This window comes from Eleutherodactylus coqui, chromosome 10, assembly GCF_035609145.1.
Source record: "Eleutherodactylus coqui strain aEleCoq1 chromosome 10, aEleCoq1.hap1, whole genome shotgun sequence".
NCBI classification, from domain to species: Eukaryota; Metazoa; Chordata; class Amphibia; order Anura; family Eleutherodactylidae; genus Eleutherodactylus; species Eleutherodactylus coqui.
In genome coordinates this window covers 134197296-134219390 of record NC_089846.1, presented here as the reverse complement: position 1 = coordinate 134219390, position 22095 = coordinate 134197296, and the positions used below count along the sequence as shown (strand labels likewise).

The following is a 22095-nucleotide window of genomic DNA, read 5'->3' as shown; positions in this document are numbered from 1 at the left end:
CCGTGTCTGTAAATCCCGCGGTTAGGCTGGGACACGCGTCCGAATTAAGGACGTAAATATGTGGTGATAATACACTTGTGTGAAGCTAGTCCAAAGCCATGAACAATATGCCAAAAGGCCTTACATAGAGCAATGCTTGGAGGTGGAGATTGTGTAGGAGGTTGACAGTCATCCCACCCAAAAAATGAAATCAATGCCGCACCATAGGGGGCGCAAACTCGCTACCGTTAACGATGATAGACGTAATGATGGAAAAGATCACCATTTAGCATCCCATGGAAATACAGTCATAATTTCTTTGCCTATTCACAAAATATAGAAGGATAAGTCACACTGTCCTCCCTAATGGCATCGTATTTTCCCGGCAGCTCATATGAGGGCACAGGTGGGGAGAAAGCAAGATGATGACAAAGTCGAGTTTCTACTAAATACTCGATTATGACCCGTTTTTATTTTACATCGTAATCCTTGCCAATAAAGACATAAATGGGACTCATTAAACTCACTTGTGGAACTCCAAGTTTCTTACATGCCTCCAGAAAGTTTTCTACATTACGCCTGCATTTTGCCATGCTGAGTTTAGGCTGCAAAAAAAAAAGACAGAAGTGAACAGATCTCTTAGAAGTCGGACCGAGGCATGTTGGTTCACAGGAAGCGCCTACATGTGTTAGATTTGTGGAGTTCATCCACTTCCATACAGATGTTTGGTTTTGATAGTTTTAATAATTTGTGTCTTTTGAAAAGCTCTGCCATGTCTTGCTTAAACTGAAGCCGGTTTGTGCCTTAAAGGGGTTCTGGCATTAGAAGAAGAAAAAAAAAATAAAAATTATCCTTACCTATTCCTCCCCAGATGATCTCCTCACCGATCTTTTCCTGGCTCCTCCAGTTCCCCGGGTCACATCAGCGCAAGTCGGCCGAATCTTCTATTTCCTGTGAAGCAGAATCCATTTGCCACATTTCGCTTCCCGGTCACTAGTGACGTAGCATTTACTGCCTGGCAGGGAATGCTGAATCCTCAGCAGCCTACTTTAGCACGAAGGCGCAGATTATTGCAGCGACCGCACGTGTGGTTTCTCACCGCTAGAGTACATATAGTATATGAACACTAAAGCAGGCTGACGAGGATTCGGCATTCCCTGCCAGGCAGTAAACGCTGTCACCGGTGACGTAGCATACACTGACCTGCAGGAAGTGAAATGTAGTGAATGGACGCTACATAAGAGGAAAAAAAGGATCCGGCCGGCTGGAGCCGGGGTGCAGGATGAGCTTTAGTCTTCATTTATCCCATTTTTTGGAACATAACATTTTAAATCACTTTTTATGCCATTTTTTCTAGAAGCAAAAATTAATAAAATCCGCAGTTTTAGAAGGTTTAATTGCAAGTCAGAACAATTATGTGGATACCAAGTTTATATTAGTTTTTTTGCAACTTTTTCACACTGTATGATAGTTAGGTGCAAAGTGTATGTTTGGTGGCCGGGGTCGTATTTGTATCGTGAACATTGACTATTAACAGTGTGAAGTCTATCATTGCTGCAGATATTCTGCAATAAAAGGGCTGGTTTACTAAATTTTACCAAACTTCCAGCCTGGATATGATTTTTCAGTTTGCTGCCACCCATCTGGTGTAAGGTGGTGCTTCAATGAGCTCAATACCCCCAACTATTACATATATTTATTATACAGTTTACTGGTTTAGGACGAGTTCGCATGTCACTGATTTGCTGTGGATTTTGTCGCAGATCTGCAGAGAATTACACCTTATCGACTGAATTCAAATTGAAAGGCTGAAATCTGTACCAAAGTCAGCGACGTATGAACACAGCCATCGGGTACATGCATACTGAGGTTTTTTCCCTCAGATTGCAAAATAGTTCTGAAAATCTAACAGAAAATCTAACATTCGAACGGGCGAATGCACACCGGCTTTTTTTCCCCCCACTCGGGACTTGAAGCCCAAGAAAGAAAGAAAAATATATATATTTTTTTAGCTTTCTCTCATTATGGGACGGACGTAAATTTCTTAATGCAATCTACTCTGTATGAAATGCTCAGGTACTGAGCATATAAAAAGTGACTTTAAGACTTTGGCTGGCAGACATGGGGAAAAGAGCTCCACTAGGTCCCCATTGATTACACTCCTGAAAGGGTAACTTATAGTCATCACAGGCTGAAAGCACAGGCTATTGACCATTATTACGTGCCAAGACTGTAATCCACGGCAAAAAGAAAATGGAAACGGAGATGGATAATAAAATTCTAACTGAACCAGCAATGTCTATTAAGACCAGAATAACCAGTTTACAAACGCAAACTTGGATGTATGTATGGAGGAAACGCTCGTGCCAAGAATTGGGATATCTGTAGTGTACCAGAAAAGTGTTACTGCAAACCTTTTTAAAAGATCTAGGATTAAAGGCTTTAATTCTATCAAACGACTTACAAATGTATTAAAAGATGTTATAAGTAGAGTAACGATTTGTTTGGTGCGTGGGAAGAACAGCACAACACTTCCTAGAAACACTTTGATGAAGGCTTCTAAAGAATACTATGTAACAGTTGAAAGGACGGTCATGAAAGGAAGGCTTCATCCACAAGTCTGCAGTCTAACGATGATGAAGCAAGGATTCGTGGCATTACATATGAAGGCGCCGGCGAAAACTGCGGGATGGCAGAAAAGTACAGTAAAATGCGCCAATGCGCATGCAAATAAAAGCATTGTTCACTCCGCAACCATGGAGCACTTAGGCTCATGACCGTGTGAAGGGGGCCTTAGCGAAAAGAAGGACACTGGCTCAGAAATAATAATCACAACTAAAAGGAGGGCAGCACTCATGACTGCACAGTCCTTTAGGGATAAACAAGGACTTTGGTTGCGACACGGGGCACATACATGGCCAATGATCACACAAACTAATGAAGGTCAATGCAAGTGCGTTGCAGCTCGCTCCATACCCATCACTTGTCAACTGTTTCAATAGTCTCCAGCCACAGCCGCCATCAGAATAGCTCCAATTTTAAAAAAAATAAAAAAATTTTTGCAAAAAAAAAAAAAGTCTTCCGCTTCAGTTTAACCCCCCCCCCCCCCCCCCTCCATTCCCCATAAAAAATATATATATAAAAGTTATTGGAACGGTCGTGTCTGTAAAAGTCTGAACTATTAAAATATCACACTATACCTCGTCCGCTGAACACCATAAGAAAAAGTGCGACTTTAAAAGTACCATATTGTCCGGCGTATAAGACGACTTTTTAACCAAGGAAAATCTTCTCCAAAGTCGGGGGTCGCCTTATACGGCGGACTAACTACCTGTAAGAAAAAAAAATAATCTATACTCACCTCCCACGGCGTTCTGCAATGATCTGGGGCGCTGCTGCAGGCTGTCGCTCCCTCCTCCACGCCGACAGAGCATTGCTTTCTGGATGTGGGAAGGGGAGTATTGATTTTTTTTTTCTACAGGTAGTTAGTCCGGCGTATAAGACGACTGTATATCCCAAAAGTTGGGGTTTGTCTTATACACCAGAAAATACGATAGTAAAATAAGAAAAAAAATACTGTATAGATTTGCCTTAAATCATAGGGATTCACAAAATAAGGTGAACAGAACAGGTCAATATTACCGCACTGCGAATGGCACACTTGTCATGTACTGAAAAAGGTTTAGAAAGCTTTAAGTGGAGGGAACTGAAAAAAATGCATTGTACATTAAGAAATGAAACTTCAACAAAAAGCAGGCTCTCCCACAGCGATGGGAGAAGAAAACCCCGGCTCTGAGAATGCAGGGACGGAAAAAAACAAAAACTGGTATTGATGGATCTTTACACTCTTCAAGACCAGAGATTTCTCAAAGTCCTGGAAAACCCCTTCAAGTCCCAAGAAAGGCCTTTCCCCAGAGACACCACCAGCTACCAAGTAAGATTCCCATTTCAAACAAAAACTTCTCATCACATAACAAGTGTCCGGTAATAGAAAAAGGCTTATAAAGGGTCCGGGGCTCGTGAATAGAGATGTGGAATCTACTCGGTTCGGGTGTTTTTGCACTCGAGCACCGCTTTTTCCGAGTAACTCACTACTTGGACGAAAAGATTCGGGGGCGCTGGGGTGAGTGGGGTGTTGCATAGGGGAGTGGGGGGAGAGCACTCCCCCCGCTCCACCACGTCGCCCGCCGAATCTTTTCGTCCAAGTAGTGAGTTACTCGGAAAAAGCGGTGCTCGAGTGCAAAAAACACCCGAACCGAGTACGTTCGCTCATCTCTACTTGTGAATCCCAGGCGGCCAGCTATCCCCCTCATGAAGACGAGTCAGTGCAACCCAAACTGAAACTAAACAAAATAACCCTTCAGATTGGAGAGTATAACAAATGGCAAATACTGGTATCTGATAGGCCGGCCTGTGTGACCCGCACCGCAGGGAAGAGAACTGAGTAACTTTCCAAAGAGAAGAAAAAAAAACAGATCAGAAAGTATAAAAGATCTGAAATGCGTAAAAGGAGACTTGAGCTACAAAAAACAATTAAAGAAACAAGTGTGTATCCAGAGCGTAAATACAGAGACGCCTCCAAGTCACTGCAGAAAGAAAAATAATCCTTCCCAGGAACATGATGGTACTCGGGCGGCCCAGACCCCACGTGAGAACGAACACGCAGCATGTAGGGTCTGTGTGGGCGACATTCTAAGAATGGCCCTTCTGAGGAACACAGAATACAAATGTCAGTGAAAACACTTTTAGGACTCTCAAGAAATTCAAACAAATCTAACAATGGGAATTCCAGGGAAAAAAATGAAAGGTCTCTTAAACTACTGCCAAAAATCTATTAGAATGGGAGCAGCTGTCAGAAAAATGGCGAAACGCACAGAACTTGTCCTCAGCAGAGAAACGTAGCTCTAGGTGGTAAAGCAATAAAAAAAAAAAAGGTTTCAATTAGTACACGGACCTCAGAAATTACAGAAAGCGGCCATATACTTACCAATGTACAGGAGGGCAGGTAGCCTGCAGGGCTGGGGGAGCCCAGGGTGGTGCACCTAGGAGGTGTAGGGCAGCCCGCTGGACTGAAATATGGCAGATATACTGTTATGGCATACTGTATATACACTGTACCTGCACGTAGATATAGCAGCAGTATAAGGAAGGTGTATGAGGGGCTGTCCATCAGTCCCTTCTAGAGATGAGTGAGCGTACTCTGTAAGGACAGATACTCGAGTGAGTATCGTCCTTACCGAGAACCTGCCTGCTCGCCTACAAAGATTCGGGTGCCAGCGGGGGAACATCCGCCCCCCCCCCTCCTTCCCACAACACAGCGCTCACTCCCGCCGGCACACGAATATTTGCGGGGGAGCAGGCGGGTACTCTGTAAGGACGATACTCGCTCAAGCATATGTCCTTACAGAGTACGCTCGCTCATCTCTAGTCACTTCACCTGCGCTATTGCCCCTCCAGATAGCAGTCCGGCTGTCTGCATGTTTGGGTTGTGATGCTTCTACCTCCCTCTTGTATCACTACACTGGGCAGTATACGGCCGCTGTCTGATTTTTTTTCTGTATATTCTCTTTTTTCGTCGACTTCAGAAGTCAGAAAGGAATTAAAGAAAGTATCCTTGAAAACTCCAGACCCCGGTGAACGCCAAACCCCGGCGGCGATTACAGCAGACCCTTCTGCAGCGAAAACAAACATTACAGATTTAAACACGTTCGATCCCGCAGATTCATCACTTTTTAAATCTTTTAATGTTTATTAATTCTAACAGTAGATTCACTTTTTTTTGTGGAACTGCCCCTTTCAATGCCTTCAGGGGGGCTTCATACTTGCGATCGCGATATCACTACGTTTTTTTTTAAAGAGAATGTCAATAGACCTCTCTAATGTTAAAATCGCATCGTATAAAAATCACAAGTTTGCGCCTCAGTGATGCGTTTTTAACATTAGAAAGTCCTATTGCATTTGCGTTAAAAAAAATATCGCGATCGCCAGTGTGAAGGCCCCCTAAGGGCTGTTGCATGCTTTCGGGTTTTTTTGCACATATTTTTTCATGTGAAGGTCAATGGGAACTTTCTAATGTAAAAGAAACGCATTGCACAAAAATCGCAAAGCACTAATTTGTGATTTTTGTGCGATGCGTTTTTAACATTAGAAAGTCCCATTGACATTCGTATGAAGAAAACTGGAAGAGCCGTAAGGAAAGCAAGACCTTCACTGAGGGCTTTGAGGAATCACATTCACTGGTACTCTATAGGGTGCATGCAGGTCAGGCCAGTCATATGTTAGCATGTATACAGAGGGGGGCGGCAGTGGGACAGACCATTTATGACTATAGATGAGCAGCCACTACCATTTAAGAGGAGGACCGGTCAACGTCCTACACAAGCGAAGCCGGCTGCATAACTTTACAGTTGGGGTCTGGCCAATCCCTTCGTTTTGCTCTATAACAATTCACATTACTTTCGGGGCGATGGAGATCGCTCACATGACAATAACTTGTCACATTCTGAAAGTAACGGGAGCAATTCTAAAAAAACAAGGGGGGCTAGGAGAAGAAGAAAATTAGCACAGACATGGCTGTAGAGCTATGCAGCCCGTTTCCCTTGTGAGATGACGCAACGGGTTATATCGGTTCTTTAGTTTTTTTCTTCATTTCTATTTACACATTATGGAATATTTTGTAAAGTATTGATAACTTCCTGCGCCGTCTAGTACAAAGGCCTCATCCACATTATCATGTAATCTGCATTTTGCATCGGTTCTCTTTAAGGTGCTTGTTGTTTCAGACGCCTCAGAACAAGCTGTTGTACGTGAGGAGCAGCTCTTTGGCTCGGTTTACCAGTTTTCCTCTCTACAGGCTCTCGTCAGTTTTTCCTTGGATGGTGGGTTTTAGTTAATTGCCATGTCCTCTCCATACACTGCACACAGAAAAGGAGATTCTGCCCCTCTATCTCTCTGTAGCACTCAAATATAAGCAGCAGCATGGAGGATATTATCCAACAGTACTGAGCAGTGTAGCGGTAATCCAAGCACTTGGGCAAGATAAAACATTTACTAGAGTCAGCAGCAGCATCTGTTTCTCTCTGCCTCCCACTCTGCTGCTTCCACCTCCACCCCAGACTTCTATGAACAGCATATAACCTGATCGCTCAGTAATCTGACCTCTCTCGAGACGGATTCTCACTATATCAAAGTGAATTGTCAATGCAGGAGGTGGGAAAAGAAGCGGCTGGTAAGATCTATTACAAAGTATCTTGTATTTGCTTCTGCTATAGGTTTTGCTATAGATAAAGCGACAGTGCCCATTTAAGGCCGCCTACACAGTCTGGTCGGATACCGCAACGGAATCTGACACTGTGCCCAGTCGGTGACCCCCTGCGTACCTGTGCGGTGTCTTTATATTTTGTGTTGCGGATGTGCCGGACGGCGCACATGCACAGTACAGATTGTGCCGCACCGCCACTAGGCGATGACATGGATCCTGTGGCCTTTCCACAATGATGATTGCAAAAGGGCTGCGGGTCAGACGGCTTCCATTGAAGTCAATGGAAGCCGTCCACATGGAATCCGGCTCAAAATAAAGCAATGTGCGATTTTTCCACCGCAAGCAGAAAATCGCAATAGATTTCCACTCATGGGCAGGGAAAATTGCTTTCCCATTGCAAGCTATAGCCGGTATTTGCTGTAGAATCCAGAGGTGGACGTCACTCCGGATCCCACAATGCAAATCTGGCCATGTGCAGGCGGCCGAAAGTGCGATCAGAAGTGGATTTAACAAAAAAAGTTAAGATTTTTATTACATTTTTTCATGTTTAGGATTAACTTTTGAGTTTGGCTTATACTTCTTAAAGAAAATCAAAAAAACAAAAACAAAACAAAATTAAAATACTGAAGTGTAAATAAAGCCACGCATTGAGAATATTGGTTGATTAGGTAAAGGAGGCAATACGGTCGCTGTACTGGTAATACCAGGGCTGATTAGGGATGGTCAATCAATAAACCTGAAAAAAAAGTATCAAGTCTTACCACTGCTGGTGATGGAACGTGAATGCTTGCAACTGATCGGGGTCGTATATGATTGGCAAGATGACATAATACTACTCCGTCCATGAGAGCTCCTCCTATATCTTCTGGCAGAATGACCTTTAGCCTGGACTCCAGATTCTATGGAAATAGGAGATCCACATATATGAGATGAAGAGCCCAATGCCTTCAGCCCTCCTCAAGAACTAAACAATCAGTGCGTTTAAATTACTACATTTGTATCACTTTAATGTAAATTTGTCCAAAAGCAGATTGCTCACCCAATTCAGGATACGAAGAATAGTCAGTGGTGTTTGGTCAGATCTGGCTCCACTAACCCTTTCCAAACCAAAAGAAACTTTAACCCTTTCCAAACCAATTTGCATCCTGGTTTTCCCAAGGGGCTTACTCTTTTCTGTACAGCCTTAAATCATAATGTCTTAAGACGTCAGACAGTGGATTGGAAAGGGTTGATGTAAGGAGCATATATTTGTACAGCTCGCTCTTTGGCGTAGCTCAGTTACAAAACAAAAAAAAAAGGGGTTTGGTCCCAATTTTACTTTAACTTTTAGTGGAAATACAGTGTTAGGAGATATGTCATAAATCTACATTTGAGGAAGAGAAGATCACCTCGCACATCTTCCTGCGCCCAATAGTTTCTGAGATATGAATCGAAATTATGGTTCTGTGTGGAAAATTGCTCCCGCTCAAATTTCTTGACTCAATGACCTGATAAGTTTGAAAACTGAGACTTTTATCTACATTCTAGTAACGAACAAATGTGCAGAGTTTTGTAGAAATTGGAGATGGTTGGGTGGTCCTCCATCTGCGGATCTCTTTTGTGTGCCAGCAGGTCTTACGTTGGTTACACATCAGGTAAACACCCACAACAGGCGCACCCACTTACATTTTTTAAAGAATTTTAACAGCTTCTTGGCCATTTCTGTAAGTCCCATAGAAATGAATGAAGATGGCAGCTCCACCTTTCCATTCTCTCTTTGTCTGGATGTGGTAACCATCTCAATAGGAGGGTTAAGAGGCGGCGTACCCCCATCCTCCACACGAGCAGCCGCATTTTTGTTTTCAGAAACGATGGTATATCCAGTGTCCAAGTAAAGAAAACCCCTTTAAAAGGCTTTCAGTCATGTACAGGGACCCTGAATGACTGTCTTGGAGTAATGCTCTGCGGATCAGTTCTTGGCATGTACTATTCTTTGTGAAATGTTTTCCATATTCTCTCCCCTCCGGCTGTAACTGAATCGAGTTCCAAAACGGTTTTCTAGTTCTGTCTATATAAAATTTTGTTTTCTGTTATAACAGATTTTGACTTTTGCATTAATTAAAACACTAAAGCTCTCGTGAACACTTGACAACCACACATTCAGGCCATAGTGTAGGTGTCAGACGTGCCCAATTGGAGGATTTTTTGGACTGAATCGAACACACCCCTTAAAGGGGTTGTCCCGCGGCAGCAAGTGGGTCTATACACTTCTGTATGGCCATAATAATGCACTTTGTAATATACATTGTGCATTAATTATGAGCCATACAGAAGTTATAAAAAGTTTTTTACTTACCTGCTCCGTTGTTAGCGTCCTCGTTCCCATGGAGCCCGACTAATTTTCGCCCTCCGATGGCCAAATTAGCCGCGCTTGCGCAGTCCGGGTCTTCTGTAGTCTTCTATGGAGCCGCTCGTGCCAGAGAGCGGCTCCGTGTAGCTCCGCCCCGTCACGTGCCGATTCCAGCCAATCAGGAGGCTGGAATCGGCAGTGGACCGCACAGAAGAGCTGCGGTCCACGAAGCAAGAGGTTCCCGGCGGCCATCTTCACAGGTAAGTATAGAAGTCACCGGAGCGCGGGGATCAAGGTAAGCGCTCTGGTAAGCTGTCTGTACGTCCCTGCATCGGGGTTGTCTCGCGCCGAACGGGGGGGGGGGTTGAAAAAAAAAAAAACCCGTTTCGGCGCGGGACAACCCCTTTAACTACCAGCTTTTGTCCTAAATGGGGGCAAATGCCTGCTGCAGCCGCACCCATAGCGGCCGATAGTCATTTATCAATGTATGAGAGTTGCATGGTGTCCGCTAACATTATGGGTGGTCGTGGCACCCTGGAGGTCTTGGGCAGAAAATCACTTTAGGCTGGAATTCGAGACGCATTTTTTTAGCCAAACCCAGGAGTGGATACAAAATAAAGGAGACTTATCACACTTGATTGTGTGTTTTCTTCTTCTTGAAACCACTTCTGGCTGTAAGAGCTGCACCAAAAAGCGCCAAAAGCGGCTTGTGCAATTCTAGCCTTAAGCCTTTCCACAAGGCGCACGGTTGCTGCAAATTCGAGCAAACATTCAGTACCCAAATCCACACCATTTAACATTCTTTTAAAGGCTATACAAATCTGCGCTGCAGTTCACGTGCCGAGGATTATTCCGTACAGAAATTCTGAAATTCACGCTGTGAGAACAGAGTGTCAATTCTTGGTGCGGCTTCCAACAAAAACAGCATTGGGCAGCAGCAGGCAGAATTGTCCCACTGACTGGGTTTAAATCTATCTGCAGGTCCACCCGAAGCTCCCCAGCTCAGCCTCGGAGCTCTGCCACGGGTAACATGGTCAACTCTGCATCAGCAAGATCCGTTGTGGACCTGCCGGTGTACAAGCCCCTGTGAGTAAGGCCACACTCACTCTTTCCTGTAAAGACAACTTGAAATTTATGGTGTTTTTGGTGGCGTTTATTTTGTTAAAGTTGTCATCTGCATTTTCGGTATCCTGTAGAGAAGAAATACCCAAAACACTGCAGCATTTTGGAACAACGGCACTGGCCCAAGAGGAGAAAAACTTCCAAAACCTGGAAGAGTACGATTGTAATGCAGACTGGCCACCGTGATTTTGGTAAAAAAAAATTATAAATTTTAAAAAAATGCGTGAAGCAAAACTTAGAGTATATGTAGCAAAAATGATGCAGATGTTCTTTGCTGATTACATACCAGCCATTATGATATTTGAACTAATCTCATCCAATTGCTCGGTGGTTGTTTTAAAACATGCATGTCCATTTTTGTTGCAGATTTGCACTCTGGATTTCACCCCTTTCAATGTAGATGCTAAAAATGCAGATTTTGTAGTGGCTTTTCCAGCCATATGTGAACTTACCGGACTCTTACAGCAACCCGCTTAAGGACAATATTCTCCAGGACAGAGCAAAGTGAATATGTCCTTGGTTGCTACAATATAAGCACATTACCCCTTTTGCCCGAATCCTTCTCATATCCTTTCTCCCAGTAAAATATGGCATATTTCTCGCTCTGTTCGCGCGGACAACCAAACCCCAAGAAAGTATATAAAGTGCCCCCTCACGTTCCGCAGCTGTTTGATCTGCTCTCGCTCTTCTCTTAGATGCTCCATTTTTCTTCGCATTGTGAAACCTGGATCTAAGGTCCCAAAGTCTTGCCGAGAGGAACGACTAAAAGCTGAAATAAAGAAACAATGTGATTAAACCTGTGACAATACACAAATCTCCTAAGAGAGAGAAAGTCTATGGACAACTCTGCACTGATTGGGATGCAGATTAACAATAAGAAAAACAATTGTGAAATTGAGCAACTTTCTAATCCACTTTTATTAAACATTTCATACCATTTTGAGGATGTAGGACAGCGTTTCCCCAAACTCACAGGTCATATATTCAGGATATCCTATAGTGAGAACACCTGTGGCAATGTCTGAGGCACTGACAATTACATCCCCTGTGCAAGACTGAGAAAATCCAGAAAACATGACCTGTTGGGGGCGCTGAGGACTGGAGTTGGGAAACACGGATGTAAAGTCTGTATAATTCCTTCACATAGCTGGCTGTTCTGGAGAAGGTTGTACATGGTAGACTCAAGAGTTGAAAAGGAAGTGTGAAGCAGATCATGAAAGAAGTAATTTGCAGTATCAGTCTGTAAGGGGGTAGCAGCGCACCCACAGCAGTCAGAAGAAAAGGGGGTGAATTACAAACTCCTCAAGATCAGTGTAGAGAGAAATGGGAAAGCAGTGAGAAGTCACACTAATCAGCATGTCAGCACAAGAGAGAGGAGAGCCTTCATGGGCTGTAGAAGGGTAAATCAGTACCGGAATGAATCCAGCATTCTCACCCTCCGAAGATCATGCGGCGTGAGCAATCTAACTGCTTTCAGAGTCCAGTGCACGCGCTCCTCCAATAAGACTTGTATACAAAACACCTGAGCAAGAATCAAAAGTAGCCTTTATACATCAATGTCCGATACACTTCGGCTGATGTCTCCCTCTACTTATTCTGCAGACGTCTGGCGAGTTCCCTCAAGGATGCTGGACGCCGTTTAGATTTCCTCACCAAAGATGTTCAGTCGAGTTCAGGTCAGGACTCTGTTCAGCCAGTCCAAATGTGGAACATCCATATCCTCAAACCAACGTAAAACCGTGTTGGATTTGTGACAAGACTCGTCCTTTTGGAAGTATGGCCGACCATTCCCAGAGTATTAGAGCACATTGTCTAAAATGTCAGGTTACACCAGTGTTCATGGTTCTTGCCACTACACCCAATGGACCGAAATCATGCCACGTAAAACATCCCAGTACATAACGTAACAAACTGCCTTATTTAACTGTTGGCACAGCGCACCCAGGCAAAAGGCGTTCCCCGGGCTTTTGAAGAGGCTATAGAATGTTCTCCCATTATTTAACTGTCCAGTGAAGATCTTCCTTGTATCTTTGAAGATGGACCAATGCATCATCTTTGAGAGATCGCGCCAGCTATTTGCAGGAGGAATGAAGGGAAATACCAGCTGAAATGTATCAAACGTTGGTAGAAAGTGTGCCACAGAGAGTATCCAATGCCATTAGGGCTAAAGGAGCCCCACTAAGTATTAACATACGGAAATGCTGCTTTTCAACCTTGCTTATGTTTCCAACTACTTTTGGCAAGATATAGATCAGGTTTGTCTGCATGGTTCCTTTATGTATTCTAAGAAAAAGGGAAGAACGCGTGGGAGTCGGCTAAAGATTAATAAGCATTACCGTGAAAGATAACATTCAGGGAACCATTACATTTAAAAGGAAGTTTCTGGTTGAGCAAGTCGATAAGATACCTAGAAACACTTACCAGACCGTGGCTTTAATCCAAACGGGGTCGGGGAATTACTGTGTGACCGTTCACAATCCTATCATGGAAAGCAATAAAAAGTCACTTCAGGGAAAGAAAAATCATTTTGCAACAAAAATACAGTTAGGGCCAGAAATACTTGGACAGTGACACAAGTTTTGTTATTTTAGCTGTTTACAAAAACATGTTCAGAAATACAATTATATATATATAATATGGGCTGAAAGTGCACACTCCCAGCTGCAATATGAGAGTTTCCACATCCAAATCGGAGAAAGGGTTTAGGAATCATAGCTCTGTAATGCATAGCCTCCTCTTTTTCAAGGGACCAAAAGTAATTGGACAATGGACTCTAAGGGCTGCAATTAACTCAGAAGGCGTCTCCCTCGTTAACCTGTAATCAATTAAGTAGTTAAAAGGTCTGGGGTTGATTCCAGGTGTGTGGTTTTGGATTTGGAAGCTGTTGCTGTGACCAGACAACATGCGGTCAAAGGAACTCTCAATTGAGGTGAAGCAGAACATCCTGAGGCTGAAAAAAAAGAAAAAATCCATCAGAGAGATAGCAGACATGCTTGGAGTAGCAAAATCAACAGTCGGGTACATTCTGAGAAAAAAGGAAATCACTGGTGAGCTTGGGAACTCAAAAAGGCCTGGGCGTCCACGGAAGACAACGGTGGTGGATGATCGCCGCATACTTACTTTGGTGAAGAAGAACCCGTTCACAACATCAACTGAAGTCCAGAACATTCTCAGGGAAGTAGGTGTATCTGTCTCTAAGTCAACAGTAAAGAGAAGACTCCATGAAAGTAAATACAAAGGGTTCACATCTAGGTGCAAACCATTCATCAATTCCAAAAATAGACAGGCCAGAGTTAAATTTGCCGAAAAACACCTCAAGAAGCCAGCCCAGTTCTGGAAAAGTATTCTATGGACAGATGAGACAAAGATCAACCTGTACCAGAATGATGGGAAGAAAAAAGTGTGGAGAAGAAAGGGAACGGCACATGATCCAAGGCACACCACATCCTCTGTAAAACATGGTGGAGGCAACGTGATGGCATGGGCATGCATGGCTTTCAATGGCACTGGGTCACTTGTGTTTATTGATGACATAACAGCAGACAAGAGTAGCCGGATGAATTCTGAAGTGTACCGGGATACACTTTCAGCCCAGATTCAGCCAAATGCTGCAAAGTTGATCGGACGGCGCTTCACAGTACAGATGGACAATGACCCCAAGCATACAGCCAAAGCTACCCAGGAGTTCATGAGTGCAAAAAAGTGGAACATTCTGCAATGGCCAAGTCAATCACCAGATCTTAACCCAATTAAGCATGCATTTCACTTGCTCAAATCCAGACTTCAGATGGAAAGACCCACAAACAAGCAAGACCTGAAGGCTGCGGCTGTAAAGGCCTGGCAAAGCATTAAGAAGGAGGAAACCCAGCGTTTGGTGATGTCCATGGGTTCCAGACTTAAGGCAGTGATTGCCTCCAAAGGATTCGCAACAAAATATTGAAAAAAAAATATTTTGTTTGGGTTATGTTTGTCCAATTACTTTTGAGCTCCTAAAATGTGGAGTGTTTGTAAAGAAATGTGTACAATTCCTACATTTTCTATCAGATATTTTTGTTCAACCCTTTAAATTAAACGTTACAATCTGCACTTGAATTCTGTTGTAGAGGCTTCATTTCAAATCCAATGCGGTGGCATGCAGAGCCCAACTCGCGAAAATTGTGTTACTGTCCAAATATTTCTGGCCCTAACTGTATCACAGGCTTTTTTTTTGCTTCATAAAGAACCAAAAACCTTAACCCTTTCCAATCCAATTATTTTTTCTCAGCCATTCTCCCCAGCTCCAAATAAATTGGAGCTGGTGAGAAAAGATGAGAAAAAATACATTTCCCTGCACCCTCCTGAACTGACAGAGTTCAGAGGGTGCAGGTGCTCACTGCACCGTGGGGGGGGGCCTGCTTACCCGTCCGGCGTCTTCCGCATTCTCCCTTCTGCCTCCCGACTTGGCGATCATGTGACCGCTGGGGTGAGGTGGCACCCAGCGGTCACATGATGGCCGAGCCGGGAGACAAAAGGGAGAATGCAGAAGACGCCGGACAGGTAAGCAGCCCCCCCACAGTGCAGACCCCGACTCGGCGTTCATGTGACAGGTGGGGGTCAGGTGACACCGGTGGTCACATGATCGCCGGCCCGAATCTCCGTGCATTACATAGCGCTAACTGAGCGCTATGTAATGTGTAAAGGAGAAGGCAGAAAGGGTTAAAAACCCTTTCTGCCTTCTCCTCGGGGCTCCTCAATGAGGACCAGTGCAGGAGTGTATCTGCACCCGATGTGTCTGATGATCGGGTGCAGATGCACCCCTGCACTGCAGTGTCGGGCCTGCCCCGACATCGGAGTTGTGGAGGGAAATTATGATGTCGGGGCAGGCCCGACATTGGATTGGAAAGGGTTAAACTAAATTATGGTAAAACACAGAAAGTCCTTAAACTACCATCTATAACTTATCCCAGTAACCCCCATGTGAGACTACATTCATGAGCGGGAAGCTCGAGACATAAAACTCATGCGAATATGAACTCCAGTCACCAGTGATTCTTTCCCCTAAAGCGATGCTGTGAGGTTATAAACTGCTGAATGTCCTATTTTCACGTCCCGCGGGAGGCGTCACCCATTGTTTTCATGCCGTGTCATGTGATGTTTTAAAACCAATGGGAAACTCTTGCTGATCCTTTGTTGAGCGCAAAACAAGCGCCGGAGGATCGTAATCTCAGATTAGTGATGTAGGCAGACCTGGGAATCCGGGAGTAAAACGCACATTGACAAGTGCAGTACGGGGCCGCGGTTTTCGGCCTGATATTGCGCTCACCAGTGTGAAGGTAGCTTAAAGCCGTTTCTCCCCTTTTGATGCTGGATCATTGCAGGATCAGCTTCTTTAACCCCGGCGATCAGATGTCGCTGTCAGGAGATGCTACATCTGGTCGGATATTTTGGTGCAGTGAAATGTAGTATTACACGTCAATATTCCCCTGCTGACGGTGGGAGGTTCAGACAGGATAGGGGGGCCTGAATGGGCGGACTACCTATATATCCCAAAAGGGTGAATGAACAGGGTTTTGCTGATAGAACAGAACTTTTAGTAACATAGTAGGTTAGGCCGAATGAAGACAATGTCCATCTAGTTCAGCCCGTTTCAACCCCTAGTTGATCCAGAGGAAGGCAAAAAAAAAAAAAAACTCCAAGAGGCAGAAGCCAATTAGCCCTCAGCACCAAAGCACTGGAACATGAATGCAGTAAACCTTAAGTTGGGTGAATCTCTACTAGTGTGTTGGAGAACTGAATACACAGCTTTGCCCATTACACCATTAGGAGTCACTAGGAGACAGACGCTGTTTTCACTAGTTCACTTTTATAACTGCAAGCCTTTGTTCACAACGTACGCTGCGCTAGGCTTTTCATTTAAGTAAAAAAATAAAATAAATTAAAAAAAGAAGCCGATGGAAACATAAGTACAACAAAAGCAAACAAAAAAAATGGATCATGATGGATCTGCCAAACAGATCGTACCGGATTAGTCATATAGGCTGTAAAAGTGTAAAGCATGACGCCAGCTGAACCCAAGTCACCAATTATTTCTGAATGCAATCCTACATTTAAAAACGGGACGGACCCCCCCCCCCACCCCCCACCCCCACCCCGCTGCACGCTTTGCTACTTTTTCCAGGAAATATGCTAATGTCTTCCAGGGCGGATAAGGCCCGAGGCGTTACAGAGAGCGTTGTTTATAGGACATCAGGGGGAGCAGAACATTCCGCTATCACTTCTCTGGAATCACACAATGGGAATGCTATACCAGGAAGTATTGGTAAATCTCAAGTCCCCTGCTTTAAGATAATCAAAGAATACAGCCCTGAAGTCAGACATGGGGGGGTTCCAAATGTAAAGAAAAATGTTGAGAATTTCAAAAAGCAGTTAGCAGTTTTCACTTTTATGGATTGTAAGTGGCTTAATGTTCGCGCACCTCGAAGTATTGTAGAACTTCCCCTAAACTCGGGGAGAACTTGGCAAAGGTTTCCTTAAAGGACATTCCCCTCCATATGTCTATGCTACCCATTAGGTGGGGGATAGAAGGCCAAGAAGTATTCAATCATTTATTTCCAACTAACCATGCTCCCTGAAATCGGTGATTGTAGTTTGTTAACGGCCCGATGGGCAGTTCACACACCTAGACTGCTTTGGGCTGCTCTCCCCAAACCCTGCTCACTGCCGAAGGGTTGGTATCTCCTGCTCTGTTGGAGCACACAGCGGCCTCATCTCAAAGGACCTGGAGATGCCAATCATTAGGCAGGAGGTGGGGTTTAAAGCAAACGGATCAGTCTCAGCATGTAAACCGTCCCATCAGATGGTTCCAACCTTATTAGCAAATATCAAAGACACCGATTTCAGGACCCCGAAGTACTGCAAGTTTAGAAGAAAAAAAAAAAGTGCATCATTATGCTTTATCATTTTATCCCCCACCTTGTGATTAGCATAGGTCAATGAGAGAAAACATCCCGACAGAGTCTTAACCCCTTAGTGACGAAGCCTGCTTGCACGTTCATGACCAGGCCAAATTTTGGAAATCTCACATGTGTCACTTTAACAACGAATAACTCTGTAAAGGTTTTGCATATCCAAGTGATTCTGATACTGTATTCTCGCCACATGTTGTACTTCATTTAGGTGGTAAAAACAGACCAGTAGAATTTGGGTATATTTATTAAAAGTGCCAAAATTGGTAACATTTTGGAAAAAATATTTTTTCAACTCTATATCAAATATGTGCAAATATCCTGTACAAATTCTTGATAAGATATAGATTTCCATCTGTTTACTTTATTCAGGAGCACATTTGAAAAACTGTAGTTTTTTTTAACCATTTAGGAGCCGTACAAATATAACATTGATCATCAACATTTTGAGGAACACTGTTTTCCTGCACCAAGCCAAGATTGGTGTCGGAATAATAGATCCCCCCACAAATGACCCCATTTTAAAAACTACACCCCTTAATGTATTCACTGAGGGGGGGGGGGGGGGGGGGGGGGTCATGGCTATTTTTACCCTACAGTTTTTTTTTCCAGGAGTTGATGAAATTTAGGGGAGAAAAAAAAAAAAGTCATATTTTTTGCAAATTTGTCATTTTAAAGACATTTTTCTATAGTGGACATGAAAATGAGGATTTACACCCCAAAATGGATACCCGTTTGTCCTGTGTTCAGAAACATACCCATTGTGGCCCTAATCGTATGTCTGGACGCACAACGGGGCCCAAAATGAAAGGAGTAGTCGGTGTCTTTCAGAACATAAATTTTGCTTGAAGGCCTTTTATGCCCCATAGCACGCTTGTAGAGCCCTTGAGGGGCCAAAACACTAGAGAACCCGCACAAATGACCCTATTTAGAAAACTAGACCCCGTAACAAAAGTAATCTAGGGGTGTACTGCGTATTTTCATCCCACAGTTTATGAATGAATCTAAGCAAAACAGAAGGAATAAAATTATGATTTTAATTTTTTTGGCAATTTTGTCATTTTAAACCGTTTTTTTTGTACAGCACACACATGAATGAAGACTTTCACCCCAAAACGAATCCCCCTGTTTGTCCCGTGTTCAGAAATATACCCATTGTTGCCCTAATCTTATGTCTGGCTGCACAACGGGGCCCTAACCAAAAGGAGCATTGAAGTTCAACTGTTTTTATGTGATCGCCGTTATCCATTGGATAACGGCAATCACGTGACTGGGGACGGCTCACGGTCAGTGTTCCAGCCTCTCGGTAAGGAGAATTTACATTTCCTGGGCCCTCCTCAGCCTCTGCGCTTGCGTCCGCCACTTTGCTAACGGACGATGCGCCGAAGTTGGGGAAAGGTAAGCGGAACAAGAGCCCATCGGGGCACATCACCGGAGGCCTTAGGTAAGTATCCGTGACGGGAGGTGGAATATAAATTTTTTACTTTTACGTGATCGCCGTTATCCACTGGATAGCGGCGATCGCATGATCAGGAAATGCGTACTCCCCCCCCCCCCCCCCCCCCCAAAAAAAAAACTTTTTTAACTTATTTGAATTTTTCTGTGATCTCCGTTTTCCATTGGATAGCGGCAATCATGGGCCCAGGGACCAGTCACCACATCCCAGGTGATATTGCTTGCTTCCTGGCTACCTTCATTAGCCGGGAAGCAGTAGATTTCAAATGTCCAAAGACGATCCGGCCTTATGCTCATGAGTTGGCGGTTTTCCTTTGGCGCACAGGCACAGAAGACGACCAGATGTCTTTTTTGGACCAGATCGTTGCAGGACATTGTGGAAGATGGGTGTGTGTAGTTACAGCCCCCCCTCAGGGATATGATCCATGAGCGAAGCTGAAACGCCAGCTTTTTCTCACTTTTTATTTGCTTTAATGGGATCGGTGCTATCCATTGGCTAGCGCCAATCGCATGACTGGGGGGGGCTTTTCGCTGCCCCCTATGACAGTTTTAGGTTGTCCGATACCTCCGGGCACCAACAGCATGGAGCAGTCATGTCCACAGCCCACGGGGCTTTAACAAGCCTGGACATAAAAAGGCAATGGGGCCATCACTAAGGGGTTAATCTCACCCAGCAAACACGGATAGTGACGTTTTAAGGTATGTTCAGACAATGGAGTCTGACATGAATTTTCTGTGTAGATTCCACCTCTAAAAACTGCGGCAGAGTTGCGGATATCTGCCAAGGATATGCAAATATTTGGCCATGAATCCGAATGCAAATTTTGGCTTTTTTTTATTGGCAGATCCAAGTACGGAAATCCTGGCAGAGAATCCACGCCAAGAATTGACTAAGGAGTAAATTCCCATTGAAAGTCATGAATTGGCATGGATTGAGTGTTAAGAATCCCCCGTGTGACCCCTGGGGGCTGAAAAACTCAACATCTCTAAGAATAAAGTAGAAACTCATCATGTTAACAGGATTTATAAGTCACTTTCCAATGCAACTGCATGACCGTCTATTACGGTTCATGTTTAGTCACTTACACGAGATGCAGCAGCGTGCCGCTCTCCAAGTGTCAGATGAAACTTTGGCGCAATATAAAAAGCAAAAACTACATACCGGCTGCGACTAGTCACAGGGCTGGGGCACAAGGGGTCCACAGGATAAAGCCTTGGCTACTAATAGCTTTGTAAGCGGTTCTATTCTCATGGGACAGGAATGTAACCCTTTATATTACTTCAGAGATAACTTATTAGCCGTTAATAGTAGTAGCCGAAGCGTGCAAAGTCCCTGATGGAGAGCGCCTCCGCTGGACCCCAGAGAAACAGCCCCCCCACACACAACCGAATCTAATTGTACTTTTACTCTGATTAATAAAATAAACATTTTCTGCTTGGAGCGCTAATAAAATATATACTTTACAGAGCTATGGGCTGACCGCTCACTCAGGAAACAACCATCAATAATCGTACAGTTTACCCGCGGGCGAACAACCGAACAAGAATCGTGAGGTTCTTGCTCGTCGTTCAGTTTCAGCCGGCACTAATGCACGAGAGCTGCAGGATTCCCAACGAGAACCATGCAATTATAAACAGGCTGCACATTTGTGAACGAGCCGACGAGGATGTTACCAGCTCACTCGTCAGGTTCTCGGCCCGTGTAAAAGGGCCATTACTCTGCAGGTCTCCAAAGTGAACTAAGGAAAAGGCAGCTTTCAACATGACGAGTCCCATTTATCCTCCGGTGCCCTCCATAAATATATTGGTGGGATCAGCTGACGATTATCTCATGTGCAGAGCTAGTTGGGCTATGGAGGAAACCTCACCCAATACCATGAGCCATTGTCATTGCTGAGGAGGCCAATACATCATGGGGTCTGTTCATTCATGACCAATGCACTACACAACAGAATGAAGAGGGGGGAACTGGACTGGCATGGGAGGCATTATCAGAATAACCATGGAAGCGAGCATTCAGTGCATTCAGGGTATGATCAGACGCAGTGGAGAAGTTCCGCCACGGAGTTCATCACTAATCCGGACACCGCTACGTACAAGAGGTTAGGGTAGCATGAAATCCCTGGAGGATGTACGGCTCAATCCAGAACTTGCAAAGGATGAAATCCAAAAGGAAGAATCCACACAAAGCACTTATTTAGGCTACAAGGCACACAGCCAAGTGCTGCGTAACCCAAGAGGACAGCACATGGCCCGATGAAAACCAGAACCCCATGGAGAGTCCTATTCCCGACAGCTTGCACCAGCGAGAGTAGGGCATGCAATGTGAAGGCTGTCCGTCACACTCAGAGTCCTCACGTACGGCCGTGCGCCTGCAGAATTTTGTTGCAGATCCCACTACTTGCATTAGACTGTAAACCGCTGCAAATCCCCCATGTCTGAACTAATCTAAAGGTGTGCTGAAACTTTTGATAATGGAAAAAACGACCATAAAAACAGAAGACTGAACGGAAATAAAAGGGAAACAAAGCACAAGATGTACCTCTGATGACACGGGAGATGAGGGTGACACATTTGCACTATCACTGTTTTGCTAAAATGAAATGAGACAAAAACAGGGTTAAAATGAAGTAATTCTATATACAGCCCAACACACTGAAATCCATGACTGCACTGCGATGCAGGTGATGATCTACCCACTAAACTGGAAGTGCAGGGGTATACCCATCAGCGGTCTCGAACCGGGGTCTCCTAGCGAGCCTCCAGCCCTGGGAGCGGTGCCTCACAACCGCTGGAGATTCCAGATATACATGTAGCAAACGTTACCATAATGTGTCAACTGTCAGGTTAACTACAATGGATTACAAGGGTGTAAATAGTTATCACGATGTCATGTTAGGGATTGCTACATTTGTACACCCCCTGCAATTCCCCAATAGATATCTATTAACCCTTTGCAATCCAATTTTGGATTCAGGGTTTCCTAGGGTGCTCTCTCTTTCTGC

At 44.3% G+C, this 22095-nt stretch overlaps 1 protein-coding gene across 1 annotated transcript in view; it reads right to left on the bottom strand.

The window, feature by feature from the left end:
• The window catches only part of LRCH2 (leucine rich repeats and calponin homology domain containing 2), an 87807-nt gene that overhangs the window by 9209 nt on the left and 56503 nt on the right, over window positions 1-22095 (bottom strand). Inside the window, exons 15-19 of the mRNA XM_066581880.1 lie at window positions 21633-21683; window positions 13113-13170; window positions 11348-11460; window positions 8002-8139; window positions 507-584 (exon numbers count right to left, since the gene is read on the bottom strand). Of these exons, the coding sequence (XP_066437977.1) occupies window positions 507-584; window positions 8002-8139; window positions 11348-11460; window positions 13113-13170; window positions 21633-21683 (438 nt within the window). The remainder of the gene's footprint in view (window positions 1-506; window positions 585-8001; window positions 8140-11347; window positions 11461-13112; window positions 13171-21632; window positions 21684-22095) is intronic.